This window comes from Mustela lutreola, chromosome 9 (assembly GCF_030435805.1).
Source record: "Mustela lutreola isolate mMusLut2 chromosome 9, mMusLut2.pri, whole genome shotgun sequence".
In the NCBI taxonomy this organism is placed as follows: domain Eukaryota; kingdom Metazoa; phylum Chordata; class Mammalia; order Carnivora; family Mustelidae; genus Mustela; species Mustela lutreola.
Genome location: NC_081298.1, coordinates 44,711,667 through 44,729,954, shown reverse-complemented (window position 1 = coordinate 44,729,954; position 18,288 = coordinate 44,711,667). Strand labels below are relative to the sequence as shown.

Here is an 18,288-nt window from a genome sequence, read left to right as displayed (position 1 = left end):
TGTAGGTGACCAAAAAAACTCGGGGTTTTTTCTTTCAAGAAACCATCTCAGGTGTAGAAGAGAAGAGCTCCTTTAAAAACAAAGAAATCAAGTAAAACAACTCACCAAAATACCAATGTCTCTAGGAAGGAAATTCCAACATTGGATGCACCAACCACAACAATCTTGGCATTGACAGTTATTTTAGGTTCCAATGTCAGTTTTCTGTTCGTATGGTTCAGGGCATAACTCAACTGTAATAAAAGATACAAAGAGGAAGAGAGACTTGAGGAAAATATTGTCGAGTCTGTACTCCTAGACTGACAATTATGTGGAGTTGTTTAACCAGGACATTACCCACAAATCAGACTGAACAGTGACCATGCACAGCTATGGTGACATTTAGGGAAAGGTATATTGAAGATATTAATGTAAGAAGATGGGACTACATCTAAGACCTGGTCTGGGTCACATCAAGATGCTTGGTTTACATCATTTTTGCCTTATTGTTGATGGATGTTTCCTATAGAGCTGAAACCCTTTATGATTAGAAGCAGTAATGTAAAAATAATCCCACAAGAAGATAGGCAAGTTGCTCCTTGAGAATCTGGAGTTTCATGAAGGGTCCTTCTGTCGAAGATTACCTTGAAAACTTGAACAACAACTGGATTGCAATTGTTGGGTAATTTAAGGCAAGTATGAACTCTTTCCATTCTGGATCCATCACGCTACTTAACACAGTGCCTTGCGCACACGGGCTCAGTAATATTTGTAAAATGACAATCTTAGTTGAATGACAAAACATGTTGGATGATAAAGGTTAGTCAATCTTGTAGATTATCTGAGGTCAGGGAGGACTCTTAGAAACAGAAAAAGTAATTGGTGATCATTTTAATGTCCATATTTGAAAAATGTTTCTGAGTTGATTTATTTGATTCACTTTCCTGCAGAGGCTTCAGTAGAAGCAGTAAATGTACAGAGGAAGGTTTTACAAAGCGATGGTGGGGTACTCTTGAAAGAATGTTAGATCATGTCAGAAGACCATGGTTCTATTTTTAATTTATTAATTCAACACACATTTATATTTGATGCTTACTCTGTGTCTGGAAGAACTACAACTGACTTCTCATCAGAAACAATGGAGGCCAGAAGACAGTGGAATGACATCCACACCAATGCACCCCGCTCCATTGAATTCTGATTACATTAGCATTAATTCATCCTACAATTCAGACATCTTCAAATTCCAATAGACCAAGTTTATTTTGCATTTCTTAAAACCCTGAGTTACTAGGAGTTTGGGAGTCCAATGGTAAAGTCCAATGGTAAAGTCCTATTTAGAGCACCTTCTGCTACTTGAGGTAGCATGGGTATGGTCACATGCTTTGCCATTTACAAAGGAACATGTAAAATTTAGAGGATAAATCTCTTCTCTCTAGCTGTAGCTAGCCTAGCAATATGGAGGTAGAAACAGTCTTGATCCAATGTAATATAATATTTGGAGACTTTAGAGTCTCCATAATTAATGAGGCTGATGCCTCTCAGCATGTTCCCACCTTTAATGAGGCATACTATGGATTGTGGAAGAGACGGAGCTTGCCTCCATCTTTAAGAGGGGACTCTGACTGATATAGAGGGGACTCTGATTGATTAATTTCACTTAGAATAATACAGTCTAGTTCCATTCATGTTCTGGTGAATGGCAAGATTTCATTCTTTTTGATGGCTGCCTAATATTCCATTATATTACTATATATTCCATTATATATGTATATCACCTTTTCTTTATCCGTTCATCAGTTGATGGACATTTGGGCCCTTTCCAGTTTGGCTTTTGATAATCCTTCTATAAACATCGGGGTGCAGGAACCCCTTTCAAATCTGTATTTTTGTATCCTTTAGGTAAATACCTAGTAGTGTAATTGCTGGATGATAGGGCAGTTCTATTTTTAACTTTCTGAGGGACTTTCTGAGGGACTTTTCTTTTTCTTTTGAAAAAGAAAAACCTCTTATCTTCTAGATAGTACTGGGGTATAGGTGTGAAGCCTGAAGTTGTTTAGTCATCATGCCACCAAGAAGGAAACCATCCTGGTTGAAGCCTCAAGAGAAACACTGAGAAGTGGAATAGGAATTCCTTTCAAACTCTATATGGAGCCCATGCTACCTTTGGAGTCTTCAGTTATATGAGAAACAAATACCACTTAGCTATCGCCACAGTGGGGCTGCATAACAAACTACCACAAAAGATATGTTCTCACTCACATATCTCTGGGTCAGCTAGAAGTTTGTTGTTGAAGGCTGGGTTCAGCTGGATGTGGCTCCAACTTGGCTTCCATGTCTCTTACCTTTATTTTGATGAGAGATAGCTGGCGAATGTGTTTTTGGCAATGGTAGAGTGAAAAAGTGAAAATTGGCAATACTTCTTCAGCCTGGCCAAAGCAAGTCGTGTGGCTGAGCCTACCACCCACAAGATGGGGAAGTAGACCTGCCTGTCATGAGAGGAACCTCAGAGGCACCCAGAAAGAGCACAACCTAGGGAGGGACAAATAGCTGGGGAGAAAGATGCAGCCCACCCCATTTCCTTGGTTGTTTAGGACAGTTTATTTCTTTTATATGCAACTGAAAATCCCTTAAGTTGACACATTTTCTAAATGACAATAATGGATGTATCATTTGGGTGAAAAAATGTCTGTTCTTCAAATAAATATCACTCTAACCTGCTCGATAAGAATTTCCCAAGACATGTCAAGGAGGATTTTTTTGAGAAAAGTAGTTTATTCTGGTATCTGTGGGTACCACCATGTACTGTGTGCTAATTACTTTCCAAGATGAGCAGGATGGCAGCCGATTCACTCTAGCCAGCCCAGGGTCTAGTGGTTTACAGTGAGGAAGACAGGAAACATAGATGTTGGTATGATGGCATCTGATCACAGGTCTAATTAACAGACTTAAAATGCCAGCATCTTAACAGAGGTCATTACTCCAAGATTCCTTCTGTAGGAGGTATTTTCAGACATTCCCCTCTGCTATCCAGAAGTGCACACAAAAAACACTGTAGCATGGGCAGTAATGAAATTCCCTGGTAAAGAATTAGACCCCATTTATGAAACAGCTCCTGTATCAATGATACAAAGGCGGCTGGGGAACAGAACAGAATGGCTTCTGTTTCCCACACAATAGCTTTCACGCCAACAGCTGCCAGGCCTCAGAAATCACCTTTCTAACTGCTGAATACACAAAGTGGCCTCAGGGTGTCAAGAGTTAGCCATCAGTACCAAGGATGGTTGGGTGTCTCGGGAGAGTGATCAGGCATCACAATGATTTTCAGTAAACCCATGTGTGCAGGCTTTAATTAAAAACATATTCATCATCAGGTATGATGAGCTGACCTGAAAAAAACACATTTTTCTTTTGTTGGGAGAGATGGTTTTTAAATACCTTGAAAAAAATTCTTCCCAGCCTGAAAATGTCTTTCAGTGACAACTGCAAATGAAAACTCCTTCAGCTGCTTTATAAAGGGATTATTTTGCCCATAAGCAGGAGTACAAGTCATTTTTGAAGGAAAGCAGAATATTTCCTTCCTTTCTGTTCCTCCAACTACAGGTTTTCTTCGGGGTTGCGGGGGCGGGGGGAGGAGAACACCAGGTATGTAAGATTTTTAAAATCAAGTGAGCTCTTCCTTTTCTTCGTCTGAATATCTACCAAATATGTGCCACACATTGGAAGCACATATTTTATTTTTATTTTTTATTTCCTTAATAGTGAAATAAAAAGAAAGCTTTCTTTGCTGACTCATATTTTATAAACAGAAATTAAATGTGCCTTGTGGTAGTAAGTTATTTCAAAGATAAAAGAGATGAAATTCTGTAAGCCATTTAATTACATACCAAACCAGCGACAATATGGGGGGGAAAATAGATTCTTACCTCCATGTCTTGGGAAGACATTTATAATTCTTATTTTTCTAATGACACTAAGTTAGCATTTTTAGATAAAAGGATACTTTTTTTTTTTCAGATGAATTTATTTATTTGAGAGAGAGCACGAGAGAGAGTGAGCAGGGGGAGGGGCAGAGAAAGAAAGAGAGGGAGAATCCTCAAGCAGGAGACTGAACATGGAGCCTGGAACTTGGAGCCTGACACGGGGCTTGATCTTATGACCCTGAGATCATGACCTGAGCCGAAATCAAGAGGCGGACATTTAACTGAGCTACCTGGATGCCTCAGACAAAGGGATAATTTTAAATGTAGAGATCAACATGTCCCAGCGAGAAGGAATAAAACACATATGGTATGTAAGTAGACCTTCTAAGGCTAAAGGAAGTGTTCCTTGAAATTGACAATGAGTCTTCTAATGAGTTTAAACTGCACACCTTCCATTCAACCCCAGACAGGAAAAGAAAGAATGATATTATGGGATATCCCTGTTAGAAAATTCTAGAAAACTCTAGAGCTTGAGGTGGGGGAGGGAAATTACAACAAAGGTCAGGTTAAGGGGGATACTGAGTTGAGTTGAGAAAACAGAACAGAACAGAAATGGGCACAAGATACAGTCCTCACCTATTCATCTGTAATTTCCTGTGAGCTTCTGCAACAGAAGACTTAAAAGTGAATGAGCCACTAGAGGAGGTTTTAATTGCCTTTGTCAATTTAGTTGGTTTGTTCACTGCCCTTCACTTAGACTGTTTGCTTCCTGAGGTCAGGAACTACATCTTTGCTTTTTGAGGCATTTGTTTCGTTTGGGTTTTGTTTTGCTTATTTTATCTGAGTTATTCCTGCTATACATTTTTTGGAGATTTAATAAATGGCAAAAGAATTGATACATTAACTTTTTCATGGGCCCTTATTAAAGAGGGTTGACATAACTTCCACTGTTCCAAATTATTTCAGCTGGTTCTTAAATGAGCCAGTTGCTTAAATGAGCAAACAAATGACTTAGCTATAATTAGAACAACTTCTTATTAAATCGGATCTTTTTAGTAGAAATGACATTGATGTACACAGTCAGTTGAATTGATGCCCTGATTCACATATAGTTACCAAGAGACATTAAATGTACAGTTTTGTGTTTTATGCATGTTTTATTAACTGTTTTGTGTTTACACGAAATTGGTCAAAATGTAATTTTCCCTGATATACGCAGACCTTAGTTCAGTGTTTCCACATCTGATTTGGTTTCTCTTATGCACTTAGAATGAGCTAGAATGAGTACAAAAACATTATTGAAACTCAATTTCAGTAATAGATCCAAAATCAGAAGTTACTAAGATTACAAATAGGCCAATAAACTAGGAAGCAATCAAAATAAATATAAATGATCCTACATAATAAATGCAAGGTTCATACTAAAATGGAACATGACAATATCTATGGTGATTTTTTTTCTAATGGTACCATTTCATTTGGGGGTTACCTTCAACCTCCAGGATCATTAGACTGGGCACCATTAGCCCAGTGGTAATGTTTGGGCTTCTTTTCTTAATTCTGCCACTGGTTGAAATTCTGAGCCTCTTTTCCTTAAATATCAGTTTCCTCAGGTGTAAAATGGAAGTAAATTACACAAACCTCTGCCTTCCTCAGCAGGCAAACATGGGAACTATTCATTAAACAACGTCTACAAATACTTTGAGCTTTTCAGGCAAAGATGTTACACAAGGTAAAATTGCACATCCTCTCTCCTGTCTGCAATATGAAAGGCAAATCTTTGAAAAACACATTTTAAAAGGGCAAAACAATGAGCTCAATTTTCAGCTCCACACCCATGTGTATATATTTTTTCTTACAGAAAGCTTCCAAAGACTTCAAAGGGAGCTCTGTCCATGCAAGAAAATGGAACATGGAGAGATTCAAAGCCATTAGGAATAGAATTTCTGAAATTCTTAATAAGCCCACTTTTGCTTTATAAATGTAATTTTTCCCTTATACTTCTCCATTCTCTTTGCTTTTTGAGAGGCCTTCTGTTTCCCAATTGGATCAAAACAAATGACAGATTGATATCCGTGTTAGTTTCGAAGTCCCAAGTTCACAAGTTGAGCTCTTTGGGGCACGGTATGACAACCCTTACCAAATAAAGAAGGGGTAGCGAGGTACAGACATGTAAAAGAGAACTAATAAGTTAGAAATCACTTTCACAGATAAAAAATAAAAATTTTGAAAAGCCAGCCTTTCTGTTAAAATCATTACAAGTGTTCAAGAGTCTGATAGGAACACCAAGGCCACTGTCCTGGGAAAGCAGGAAGAGGTTGTGAAGAAGAGGCTGTGATTTTGAGCCTTGCTTTATGAAGGATTCTCTTAACTTTCCCAATACTTTTTGTAGCCCCAGCACTCCAGAAAAAAAGTGAGCTGTTCAGCCTATAGTATCTGCTGAAGGCAATGATGAACCAAGGACACTTTCTGGCTTGCATTCATCACACAAGAAGAGCATACCCAAATTGTGCCATGTGGGCAGGGTGGGCTGTGGTGCAGGATCTGCTCCAGGTACACTCTAGGTCCTCACAAAATAGTTGGGAGGTGAACGAAGCGCTACTGTATTGCCTTGGCGGATTTATTAGTAACATATACCCACGAAGAATTGTTATTTCAAGAACCATATGCCTTTAATTCCTTTACATTTTCCCCACTATCCTGGGCAAATAGTGGAAGTTTAATAGATTTCTTGTGGCATACTCCCACAGAGATTGAATCCTAGCAGAAGAAAGAAGATTCCTATATCAGTTAGGGTTGGGCTTGACTGCATATGACAGAAAACCCAGCTGAAACAGAAAACAGTGGCTTAAACAGGATGGAAGATAATTTCTCTTTTATGCAAAGGAAATCTGGAAATAAGTATAGTCCAGAGTTATTGAAGCAAGTGCCATAAACTTATCAAAGACCCAGACTTCTCCCTGCCTAATTCCCCATCCCAGTGCAAGGCTTCCATCCTCATGGATGGCCCAGGATGGCTGCTGGAGATCAGACATTATACCCTCATTCCAGGTAGCAGAAAGAAGGGAGGAAAGAAGAAAAAAAGGAGCCTTCCTTTACACAGCCTTCCCAGAATTCCCACTCCAACTATTTCTACCTCCATCTTGGTGGCCAACGCTGAGTCACACAGTCTAGTCAAATGTAAGGGAGAGTGGGAAATAATCCTAATTGGGTGCATCGCTGCCTTGAATAAAATTGAGTTTCCATTAGTAAGACTAAAGGGAGGAATGGCTATTGGGGGCAACTAGTGGTCTTTGCCATAGTTCCCGAAGCCACTATAATTCATTGAGTAAATTTACTCAACTTGCATTTTTCTTATATTTCTTTTATCTACTCCTCCTGTACTGATGATCCTTCATATACTCTTATTCCTCACCTGGATATTATCACTATTTTGCAAACATGATAAAAAATTAAAATTGTGGCCACCCTCTGACCCTAACTTGTGACCATTCTTATACACTCATATAGGGAAAAAAAAGGGGTTGGGACGTTGAGTTGAGTGATGTCACTGGATTTCATCAATTCTAGGATGCGCATTTTTCTTACACATTGGCATCCCTGAAATCAACCTCACAGTCAATATCATTTTAACCATTGCAGTCAGCTGGGCAGCAGCAGTGACACAATTCCTTTCCTGAGTGTAGGTGGCTTGGTCATGGCTAGTCATTGACATCACTTCTGGAGAGTTCTCTATATTATGTGTACAACACGTGTGGAGTTTAACTGCTACTGACAGTGTTTTCAGAAAGATTACAGCATGATTTGGCATTAAAATGAACACTTGTTGTGTTCCCATAAAGGCTCAGAAACTGAACAGCAGGGTGCAAATTTGATATTAGTGAAGCAAATATTAGTCATTGGAGGAATAGCCTTAATTCCGTATTTTCTTGCAATGCAACAATCAAGTGCTTTATGGGAGCAAATGAAAGATGACAGATGCCCACAAGTAGGTATCTGTGTTACATTTTGTTGCTAAGACACATGCAAAAGTTTTATTCGCATCACATAAGAAACAGTGCTATCGAAGGGAATGTAAATTGCTTCTCCTTTTGGAATAGGTGAAAGAAATTTCAAAGCAATAAGACTTACATGACTGATTCATATTCTATCTGGGACTCCCATTAAATCATTGTTTCATGGCTTAATTTGCCACTTTTTTTTCTTCCTGGTACATAAAATAAAGGTACACCTTATAAATGATGGTGCCTTAGATTTGATACAGTGATTAACTCACTTGTTTTTAATTAAGAAACCACCCTGAACAAGCCTCTCATAAAATCACTAGAAGTATGATTGCTTTGATGCATATATGAGCATTGGCAAGGGAGATCCCCTGTTGGCTTTTCAGAGACATAGATTCTCTGATCCCCAATGTCGGACATGCTGGCACGTGTACCAAGATAATCTTGAATGGCTCCACGTCCCTCCCTTCCTACCACGAGGCAAGCATTTAGAAATGTCCTTGGAGCCTCTGCATCACACTAATTGAATCTTGCCTGGCATGTTTCTAGCCACTCAGCACTCTATGTATCATCTTCAGTACAGTGTCATGCACAAACGGAAGAAATGACTTCTCTAGTGAGAACTCACAGGGAAAAGCAAATCCATGGCAGGGAAATGGTGTGTGGGATCAACGACCTGACTTTGTATTTTTCTCAAAGCACAAATTACTAATACATTACACATGTAGCTCCTGAAAAACTTCCTTGCTGCTTAATCATTCTCAATTTCTAAATCCCCATGAAAGACCTGTGTGTGAGCAAATGAAGTTATGGTCTCAAAGGTTTTGCAAACACTCAAATTCAAAAGTGATGGTGGGCGCCTGGGTGGCTCAGTGGGTTAAGCTGCTGCCTTCGGCTCAGGTCATGATCTCAGAGTCCTGGGATCGAGTCCCGCATTGGGCTCTCTGCTCAGCAGGGAGCCTGCTTCCCTCTCTCTCTCTCTGCTTGCCTCTCCATCTACTTGTGATTTCTCTGTCAAATAAATAAATAAAATATTAAAAAAAAAAAAGTGATGGAAGACACTCTTCCTGTTAAACGATGCCCTTCTGAAAAGATGGCATTCTCCTCCTACAGGTATTTGAAGATAAAAATGGTTCTTCAGGCATGAAATGAAAAATGCATGTATGTGTATGTTTACAATATAGAATTTGACTCTGAATGTCTTACTAATTATGTAAGGAGTCCGAGAAATATATGAAATAATCTGTGAGAAGTTTACTTTGAGATTTTTGTTAATTTCAAAGAAGAAAGAAGCAGCAGCAGCTATATCATTGGTTATTTTCCTTGTCTAAAAAAGTAAGAGTAAGGTTTGTGGAGAATGCGTGGTGTATCATCTGTCTGAATACACCTTAAAGAAATAGGTGCTTAAAGAAACAGGCTTTCAGGTCATCCTTCTCTTTCCATCCCACATCATAAAGGGTGGGACATGTGGTTTATCAGGAATGCCCAAACAGTTGAAATGCTTGCCAGTATTTTGCATTTAATATCCTAGAAGTAGACTGGAATCTGCCCTTATTTTTATAGAAACAACTGACAAATACACAGCAGAGAGCTACAATGTCACAGTGTCTTGTCCCCAGTCAGAGAAGTACCTGGAAAAAGTGTTTGAATGAAATCAATATTCTAGCAACAAAGCCAGTCTAACTTGTTGGAGAAGGCAGTTGGATATGTGAGATGATTCTCGCCTTGGGGCATCAGGATAAACCCATTCAGTACTCTGATGCCAGAGATTCTGCCATCAAAACTTTAACATAGAGCTTAATGCAACAATGTCAACTCAACAAATACATCTTGAGCGTCTACCATGTGCCAAACATTGGTCTATGGTCTATGTGCTGAGCTAAGAATGAAGCATGGTTCCCATCTTTAATTAGCAATAAGTCAGGTGACAGACCTATAAACAAGTAAAACACAGTACATAAAATGCAGTGATAAGGGGAGTGTGTCAGGAACCCATTGCTATGTAACAAACCAATCCAAAATTTAGTGGATCAAAAGAACACACATTCCTTTAGTTCATGATACTGTGGGTTGGTAGCAAAGGCTTTGCAGAGCTAGGCAATTCTGGAAACAGCTGATGTTTGGGTGGTCTGGGATGGCAAGGAAGTCTTTCTGGAGAAAGTGCCAACAGAGCTGGATTTAGAAGGAACAATAAATGTTCAGATGGACAAGGGAGAGAACTTTCTGGGTGAGAGGGAAAAGCCAGGAAAAGGGTCTGGAAGGGTGACACCTCCCACTGAAATACAGATTAGTCTCTATAAATGTATTTTCAGAGGCTGTCCAGAGAAGGCAGAATGGTTCTGCCTGGGCAATCCAGGAGGTGAGTGGGACACAGACCGGGAGGGAGAGGAGGAGCAGAGGTCAAGAGAGAAGGCTGGGAGAGAAAACCCACAACCAGCTGTGTTGGTGCTGCCATCTCCCACCTCTGGGCACAGAATAAGATGAGAACTTTTCCATTCTCCTAGGGGAGAGGCCTTTTGCTCAGGTCACATACGTGACTATTTGCACTGCCGGTTTAGACCTCTGGTTCATTTGTTAGGAAAATGACAACCATGGAGGAAAAGAAGTAATTTTCCTGAGCACCTCTGTCCAACTGAGTGCTATTCCCAGATACAGTTTTTCAGTCGCACTGTCTCCTTACTATTTATTTTCACCCCCGGTGATTTTCAACTTGCTTGCTTGTCCTGGGAGCAAGCTAAAATGCCTGACTCTCTTTTTCATTTGGAAGGTGTGCCTGTAAGCGCACTTTCAGTCTTTCAGTTAGACTCATTATTCCTGTTGACTTCCAACTGTACCTCTGTTTGAAGGAATTAAGTCTATCTCTTTCAACTCAGTGCAAACAATGGTTTGTATTCTTTTTCACATGACTTAAAAACTCTGCACACCAAAAGTTTCCCTGGGCTTTTTTGTGAGAGCAATGCACAATGATTGTTTGGAGAGAAGAAGGCTTTCTGCAAATTCCTATGGAGAATGCTAAGGCTAAAAACAAAGTTCAAAGGAATTTGGTCAGAATCAATGGGTTCAAGAGGAAGGAAGACAACAAACCGGTTTCTTTTGAAATTGAAAAGAAGGGAGCTAAGCAGAAACCGCCACAGGAAGAAACTGACAAACAATAAATGGGAGTGGCCACTGCCCAGTTAACACAGAGATACATTTTAATCAAACACGGGAGGCTAATTTCAGTCATTCAGATGCTTCACTTTGGAGCAGGGAAAGTCAAGGTCTTGATCCCACTGCTAATTCTTACGAACAGATGAGCCCATTGCATGGAAGAAATTAGTTCAGAAAATTTTCACTTTCCTTCTTCTCCTCATTCTTTGAATCAATTCCTAATGATTCTGAACACTTTTTAGAAATGCCAATTCCATGCTCTCAACAGAACTTTTCCAAAATAAGCATTTAAATATCTGAAATTACAACACACACACACACACACACACACACACCACCACCACCACCACCACCACCACCACCACCAACAACAACAATCCTGCTATAATTAATTAGTACAAAAGGCCTTGCCATGCCTGGAAGAGAAGCTGGCTTGCCACTGATGTGGGAACCACCTATGGGATGGCAGGTGTGAATTCAGGGTACTTGAGACCCCCCCCACGCACAAAATCAAGCAGGAGTCCTCAGGAGAAGGTTCCCCTTTGCTTCACCTTGTTCTATACTCAAACATAAAACTATTTTCAGAGAGAAATCCCTCTTGGTGGGATGGAAGGGAATAGGCAAGCATATTGCCCTGTCTTTACACCTGTGCACCGCTGACATCATGCTTCGGTGCAAAGACAGGCCCGCCCTTTTAATTTCTCACATGCACGTCAGCGGTAAACAGTCCCAGCGTTGGTGTTAATGACACCATCTGGCGCCTCCCATAACTGTGTCGCGTTCGGCTTCCAAACAAGATGTAATGGCAGCAACACATGAAACCCACTGACATTTACAGTAAGGAAATTTATTATCAGTCATCGGTTTGGTATAAATGTGTTTGCATGACTGCTGGGGCTATAAAATCATCACCTTTGCCAGGGAAGCGAAGGTGCAATAAATAATGGATTTTAAGCCATGCATGTACTACCAAATCATTAAACATTTATCACATGGGCACAATAGCATCTTCAGCAACAGTTACCACTTGAAAAATTAATGCCACTTTGGAGGGTTAAGTGAAAACCACTTAGTCTGAACTTTAATGATTTTTAATAGGGTTTTTATAAAATACAAGGATTTTTTTCATTTTGAATTTTTTAGCTGAATATGATATATATGTAAATATCTCTTCTATGACAATTTTCTCATGAGGAACCACCACCCCATACCCTTTTCTTAAAAAAAAAAAAAAAGACTCAAAGATATAAGCTGAAATCTTTCTTGAAAGAAATCATTGTTAAAACCTTTTCAAAACTAGAAATGACACAAGAAAGGTTATTTAGGAATCAGATGGCATTCTTCCTTTTAAAATCCTTGATGGATTAGTCAGCATGGCTGCAATTAAATTATTTTAACTTTGAATTAAGGAAATAAGTAAGTATTAAGTCAAAACCCTCCAAATCCCCTGAGAAATCTAGCCACATTTGTCCCTATTACTTACTCCTTTAAAATACTCTCCATACGGGGGGCCTAATGATTTTCTTTTATATATTTGTTCATTGGGAATCCATGGCTTAAAAAGAAATCCACAGAAGTAATAATTCAAAATACAAATAGACTGGAGGATGGTTATTTGCTTTATGGAGAATTTATCAAAGAAAATTCTTCAAAGCAACAGAGAGGAATCTAGGTGGGAACTAGTGATTTATTTTCTTCCTGATCACGGAAAAGTGGAGGTGGGAAGTCAGTGACTGCCCCTACACAAGCCTCCCGGGATGGGAGGTCAACCAGCAAGCCAGGCCTGGCCGGAGCCATTGTGCCCAAGAGGCTCCATCACGGGATGCAACGAGAAGAAGAGGTCATTAAACCACCGCCATCTTAATATGTGAAACGCTCACCTAGCAAGAGAAAACACAGCCAGCTTTATGTTTGGTGCACGGCACTGTTTTTAAAAACATAGCCTTAGGGGTGCCTGGGTGGCTCAGTGGGTTAAGCCTCTGCCTTCGGCTCAAGTCATGATCTCAGGTTCCTGGGATCGAGCCCCGTATCGGGCTCTCTGCTCAGCAGGGAGCCTGCTCCCCCCGCCCCCCCCCCCCCGCCCCGCCACCTGCCTCTCTGCCTACTTGTGATCTCTGTCTGTCAAATAAATAAATAAAATCTTTAATAAAAAATAAACAAACATAGCTTTAGGCAGAAGTCAAGAAATGACTGAATAAGAGATTTCTAGCTCAGCTTGTGAGTGAGGCTTAGCTCCTTGGTGAGAGTTATTCTGCAGTTTTTATGGGCCCCCAGCTCTGGGATTTCCCTTCCCTTCCCATGCACACACCGGGAACAGGGAGCAGGGGAGAGAGCCCTGGGAGGGTTCTCCCTGGAAGGAGGGGCAGGATGGTCTGCACAGCACATCAGGAGGCCTGCTCCTGATCTTGAATCAATGGAAGGAAATGTGGAGATTTCAATGCCTTCATTTCCAGTAAGGACTACCGTCTAAATGGGTCAGGGGGTTGCCCCTCTTTGTGTGCCTTAGAACTGAAATCTAAGGTCTGGTCCAGGTGAGGGCTTCCTTAATTGTTGGGGAGAATTCCTATAGGGAACATCCATCCTCTGGAGAGCAGGAGTGGAGAGATCCCTGCAATGCCCCCCACGAATACACACATGTGCCCCTTCTGCTGGTCCCAAGTCACAGAGAGAGAGCATCTGAGCCCAGCCCGAGTAGACAGAGGAGTGGGTGGCCACGTGGTCTGCATCGCTGTCCATAAATACCCGGGAGCCATCATCGTTTCCATCCATTACATGGTAGAACGACTTGCATGACTAACTAGTGGGATTGGGCAGAAGGTAAGCCAATCCACTGGGATTGCTGTACTATCATGAAATACCACGTATTGCTTGAGCCTTGACATTAAAAGTACCAAGCAGGGGAATTCTTCTAAAGCGGCTTCTCTTTCCAATATCCTGTGTGAGGGCCACACACCCCGGCCTGGTCCTTCCATCTGTCACTAATTAATTTAAATATTTCCTAGAGTTCTAGCTGTCATATTATGTGTTCTGGAAATGACTATCAGGGCTCTCCCAGTGGTAGAGAATCAATGAATAATACCTTGAAGACCTTGCTCATTTCTTTCAAAGTTATGTCAGCTCCCTGATACTTTATTAATCACTCTGTGTGTGTTCATGTGTGTGTGTATGTGAGAGAGACAGACAGACAGAGAGAGAGCATGCGAGAGTATGCCATGGCAAAAACAGCTCTCCTGGGGGTGTGATACAAGCCAACAGCCTGAATGCAACTGTGAAATGAAAAAACAGTTAACAATGAAGGAAGAGAAACAAAAAGCAATTCAACAGATGCATGTCATTTTTACTCTTCAGTGTGGATCGGTTTTTCTTGTTAATTATATCACCTATTCTTTCCTTATATTGATAATTACATAATTACATGAAACAGATGGGTGACAGAATGCACCCAGATGGCGAGAACGTAAACAGGCTTACAAATTGCTTATTCTTGAGCATATTATAAAGAATTATTTAATAATACATAGATTTCTATACTCTACACATCTGTCAAGGAAAGCCTTCAAAATAGCAGTTACTTTGTCATTTTTTCTTAAACAGATACAATGCCCTCCCCAGGAATTCCTAGGAGGCCAACTGCCATCTAGGGAAAATATTTAATCTTTTCCAATCATTTGGATACCTGAAATTCTGAACTCTTATCGGAGTTGGGTTTTTTTTTGTTGTTGTTGTTTTGTTTTTTATCCTTTATTAAGAAACAGAAGTCACTGCTTCAAGGGGCGTTACAACTCCACAGGGCTCTGGTAGTGCTTTGAGTAAGCTATGGGAGGTTAACAAGAAAAGGAAGGTTTAAGTACAAAATCTGAAATGTTTAACTGCATCTGTTGGGCTTGTGGCATGCAATTCATTTAAAATAACTGTGAAGGGCACCTGGGTGACTCCTTCTGTTGAGCCTCGGGCTTGGGCTTAGGTCATGATCTCAGGGTCCTGGGATCAAGCAAGCCACATGTCCGGCTCTGCTTGGCAGGGAGACTGCTTCCCCCCCCCCCCCCGCCTGCCTCTCTGCCTACTTGTGATCTCTCTCTCTGTGTCAAATAAATAACATCTTAAAAAAATAAACAACTGAAATCGGGATGCCTGGGTGGCTCAGTCGGTTAAGCGGCTGCCTTCAGCTCAGGTCATGGTCCCACCATCCTGGGATTTGAGTCCCACATCAGGCTCCTTGCTCAGCAGGGAGCCTGCTTCTCCCTTAGCTTCTGCCTGCCACTCTGCCTGCATGTGCTCTCTCCCTTTCTCTCTTTCTGACAAACAAACAAACAAATAAATATATAGTCTTAAAAAAAAATAACTGAAATCAAAGGCAAAGCTTCAGTGCTGTCATTGGGTGTGTCCCCATGGGAGTGTGCCCAGGTGGTGGAGGTCCTCACGTGCAGGGAAGGGGCAGGCCCTGGGACTGCCTAGGTTTCAGACAGGTATGAAGAAGGGAAATCAGCTCCTTCCTCCTGGCCCCCACACCACCCCTCTACCCCTCAGGTCAGGTCTTTGCTTAAATGATCTTTACCAGAGCGGTTTTCCTGACCCCACTCCCCCACCTCTCATCTTCCATCTCCTCCAGGCTTTCTTGTTTTTATTTGCAGAGAAATATAATGAAACCAATTGAACAATTTCATTGAATTATTTAATGTTTTTCTATGTTTTATTTTGCAAAAGATGATATTCAGAGCTGTTTTTTTTTGTTGTTGTTGTTTCGTTTTTTTAATTCCCTCTAACACTGGGGCACCTGGGTGGCTGTCGGTTAAGCATCTGCCTTCATCTCAGGTCATGCATGGTCCCAGGGTCCTGGGATCGAGTCCCGAATCGTGCTCCCTGCTCAGCGGAGAGCCTGCTTCTCTCTCTGCCTGCCACTCCCCTGCCTGTACTCTCATGCTGTCTCACGCTCTCTCTCTCTCTGGCAAATAAATAAAGTCTTTACAAAAAGTTTCCCTCTAACACCAGCACAACTATTTTTTTTTTGTATGTGTTTCTTTCCTGCTTTTCTTATATGCATGTCTATTTTTATATAGTTGAAATAAATCCCTAATTAACCAGAACAAAATAAACAGATGCATTTGGATACTTAGGGCCTGGAGATTCTTTTGGAATTTGGGCTTGGTGGGCTGTCCTCCAGTGGGGCAGGTCACCAGAAGGCAAGCCACTCATGTCCTGTCTCACTTCATGCCCAAGGGAACCTGGATCTCAGCCTGGCTGCCTTGAGAGGATCCAAGGGTTCCTGGGCCCTAAGCAGCATCCTCCAGAACAAACAGCCCCCGCACAGCAAAACACTAGAGAGGGGAGATGGTAGGAAAATCCTCATGAAGAATAGAGTCAGGTGCCTACACCTGACAAGATAGAAGGGGTGACGAACCAAGGTCATGGACAGGGCACTGGGCATAGAGTTGAATCTAGCCACCCAAATGCCTTCAGAGTCTGGCATTTACCCCTGCCTTTGGAGTGAATCAGATCACACAGGTGTGTATCTGTCTGCGTGTCTATCCCCCTATTGATGACACAAAGGGAGGGGTGAGCTGTTAGAAGTCACCTGGCCCAGGGGACCACTAGTTGGGGTCCTACTGACACAGTGTGATTCCAGACCCAGGTGTGTACAGAGGGAGGCTGTCTAGTAAACTAATTAAAATAGTGGCCGATTATATATACTTCCATGGGACACTATCAGACATCATTTATGACCAGCTCACAAATTAAAACTTGTGATAGAAAATGCCTAGGGGTGCCTGGGTGGCTCAGTTGGTTAAGCGTCTGACTCTTGATTTCAGCTCAGGTCTTGATCTCAGGGTTGTGAGTTCAAGTCCCCTGCTGGGCTCCATGCTGGGTGTGGAGCAGAGAGAAAGAGAAAGAGAAAGGAAGGGAGAGAGGGAGGACGGAAGGAGAAGGGAAGGGAAGAAACGGCACAAGAAAAGAAAGCGTGTGGTCCAATTCTTAAAATCAACCACCACCTCCGGTTTCACTGCAGCACCGTACTGAGGGTCAGTGCATGGAGGTGACAACGGGGACAGTTTCGGCCAGAGGAGCTTCACCAGGGTGACGGGAGAGCACTGTCCCAGACTGGCTCCCTAGCAGCGTGGCTCCTTTCAGTTAAACACATAAACTGCCATAAAAACCTTGATTATAACGACTACCATGGTGATCATTTCAACGCACTGAATTATATTACAACAACAGAACAAACAAAACCCAGGACACGACTGAAGAGCGCGAGAAGTAGGAGCAAGGGTATAGGATGTAATTCACGTTTATAAAGGGGTTCCAACCGCCGGAACGGCCCGTGCTGTTGTCGACTCGTGTTTGAGATCTCCAACAAGTAGCAATAAAAAACCTTTACGGCTCCCACGCTCCTTCCATACCTATTTATTCTATCTCTCTCTCTCTCTTTTTTTTTTTTCTCCTGTTTTTAAGCTGCCCTTTTTGTTTTCTTTCTTGCTTATTAAGTTGGTTACCATGGAGATCATGACGTCAGTAATCTTGACTCAGCTTAATGGTCTGGAGGCAACAGACTGGATAATGGTTTTTATTTTTCCTTAAAGAGCTTCGACCCCAGAGAAAGGCGGCAGTGTGAGGATGGAAGGCAGAGGACTTGGAGCTGCCTCTGGGATGGGGGCAACGTGCGGCGGGGGTGGGGGGATCCCCCGGGGCTGAGGCAGCAGGGAGCAGGCCAGAGCGGGCAGGAAGGTAGCCAGCACTTTGGCTTGCTCCTTTGCCTCCAGTTGGGGCAAATGTCACTTTCCCTCAGAGCTGGTGAGTGTGTAAATGAGGACAATTGAACTCAGAAGCCTTTATGAAAATTACTAAATTGTAGAAAACTTCAAAGCTGCCTGAGCTCCATGGGAATGTATGACCTCTCTAGGTTCCTGGCTGGCTTGTCTGTTTCCCTAGTCTTTTGCATCTTCTAAGAAAGTGTATCTTACTTTTTAAAACAAGAATTTATTTATTTTTAAAATCACCTTACTTATTGTCATCTGGACAAGCATATTCTTTAATTCCTATCCCCTATTTCTCCCCTTCCCCGACCCTCTTCTCTTCTGGTAACCATCAGTTTGTTCTCTATAGTTAAGAGTCTGGGTCTTGGTTTACCTCTCTCTGTCTCTCTTCTATTTTTTTCATTTTTAAACTAGAATTTATTAACAAGATACAACATCTAAAAGCTTTCATGAAAAGATCTAAAAGTTAGATTTATAATATGT

The 18,288-nt window shown here is 41.5% G+C and overlaps 1 protein-coding gene across 5 annotated transcripts in view; it reads right to left on the bottom strand.

Moving 5' to 3' along the window:
- The window catches only part of CFAP61 (cilia and flagella associated protein 61), a 296,197-nt gene that overhangs the window by 130,796 nt on the left and 147,113 nt on the right, over positions 1-18,288 (bottom strand). For all 5 annotated transcript variants that reach the window (XM_059134156.1, XM_059134153.1, XM_059134154.1 and 2 more), the window contains one exon: positions 106-233. In XM_059134156.1, coding sequence (XP_058990139.1) covers positions 106-233 — 128 coding nt within the window. The remainder of the gene's footprint in view (positions 1-105; positions 234-18,288) is intronic.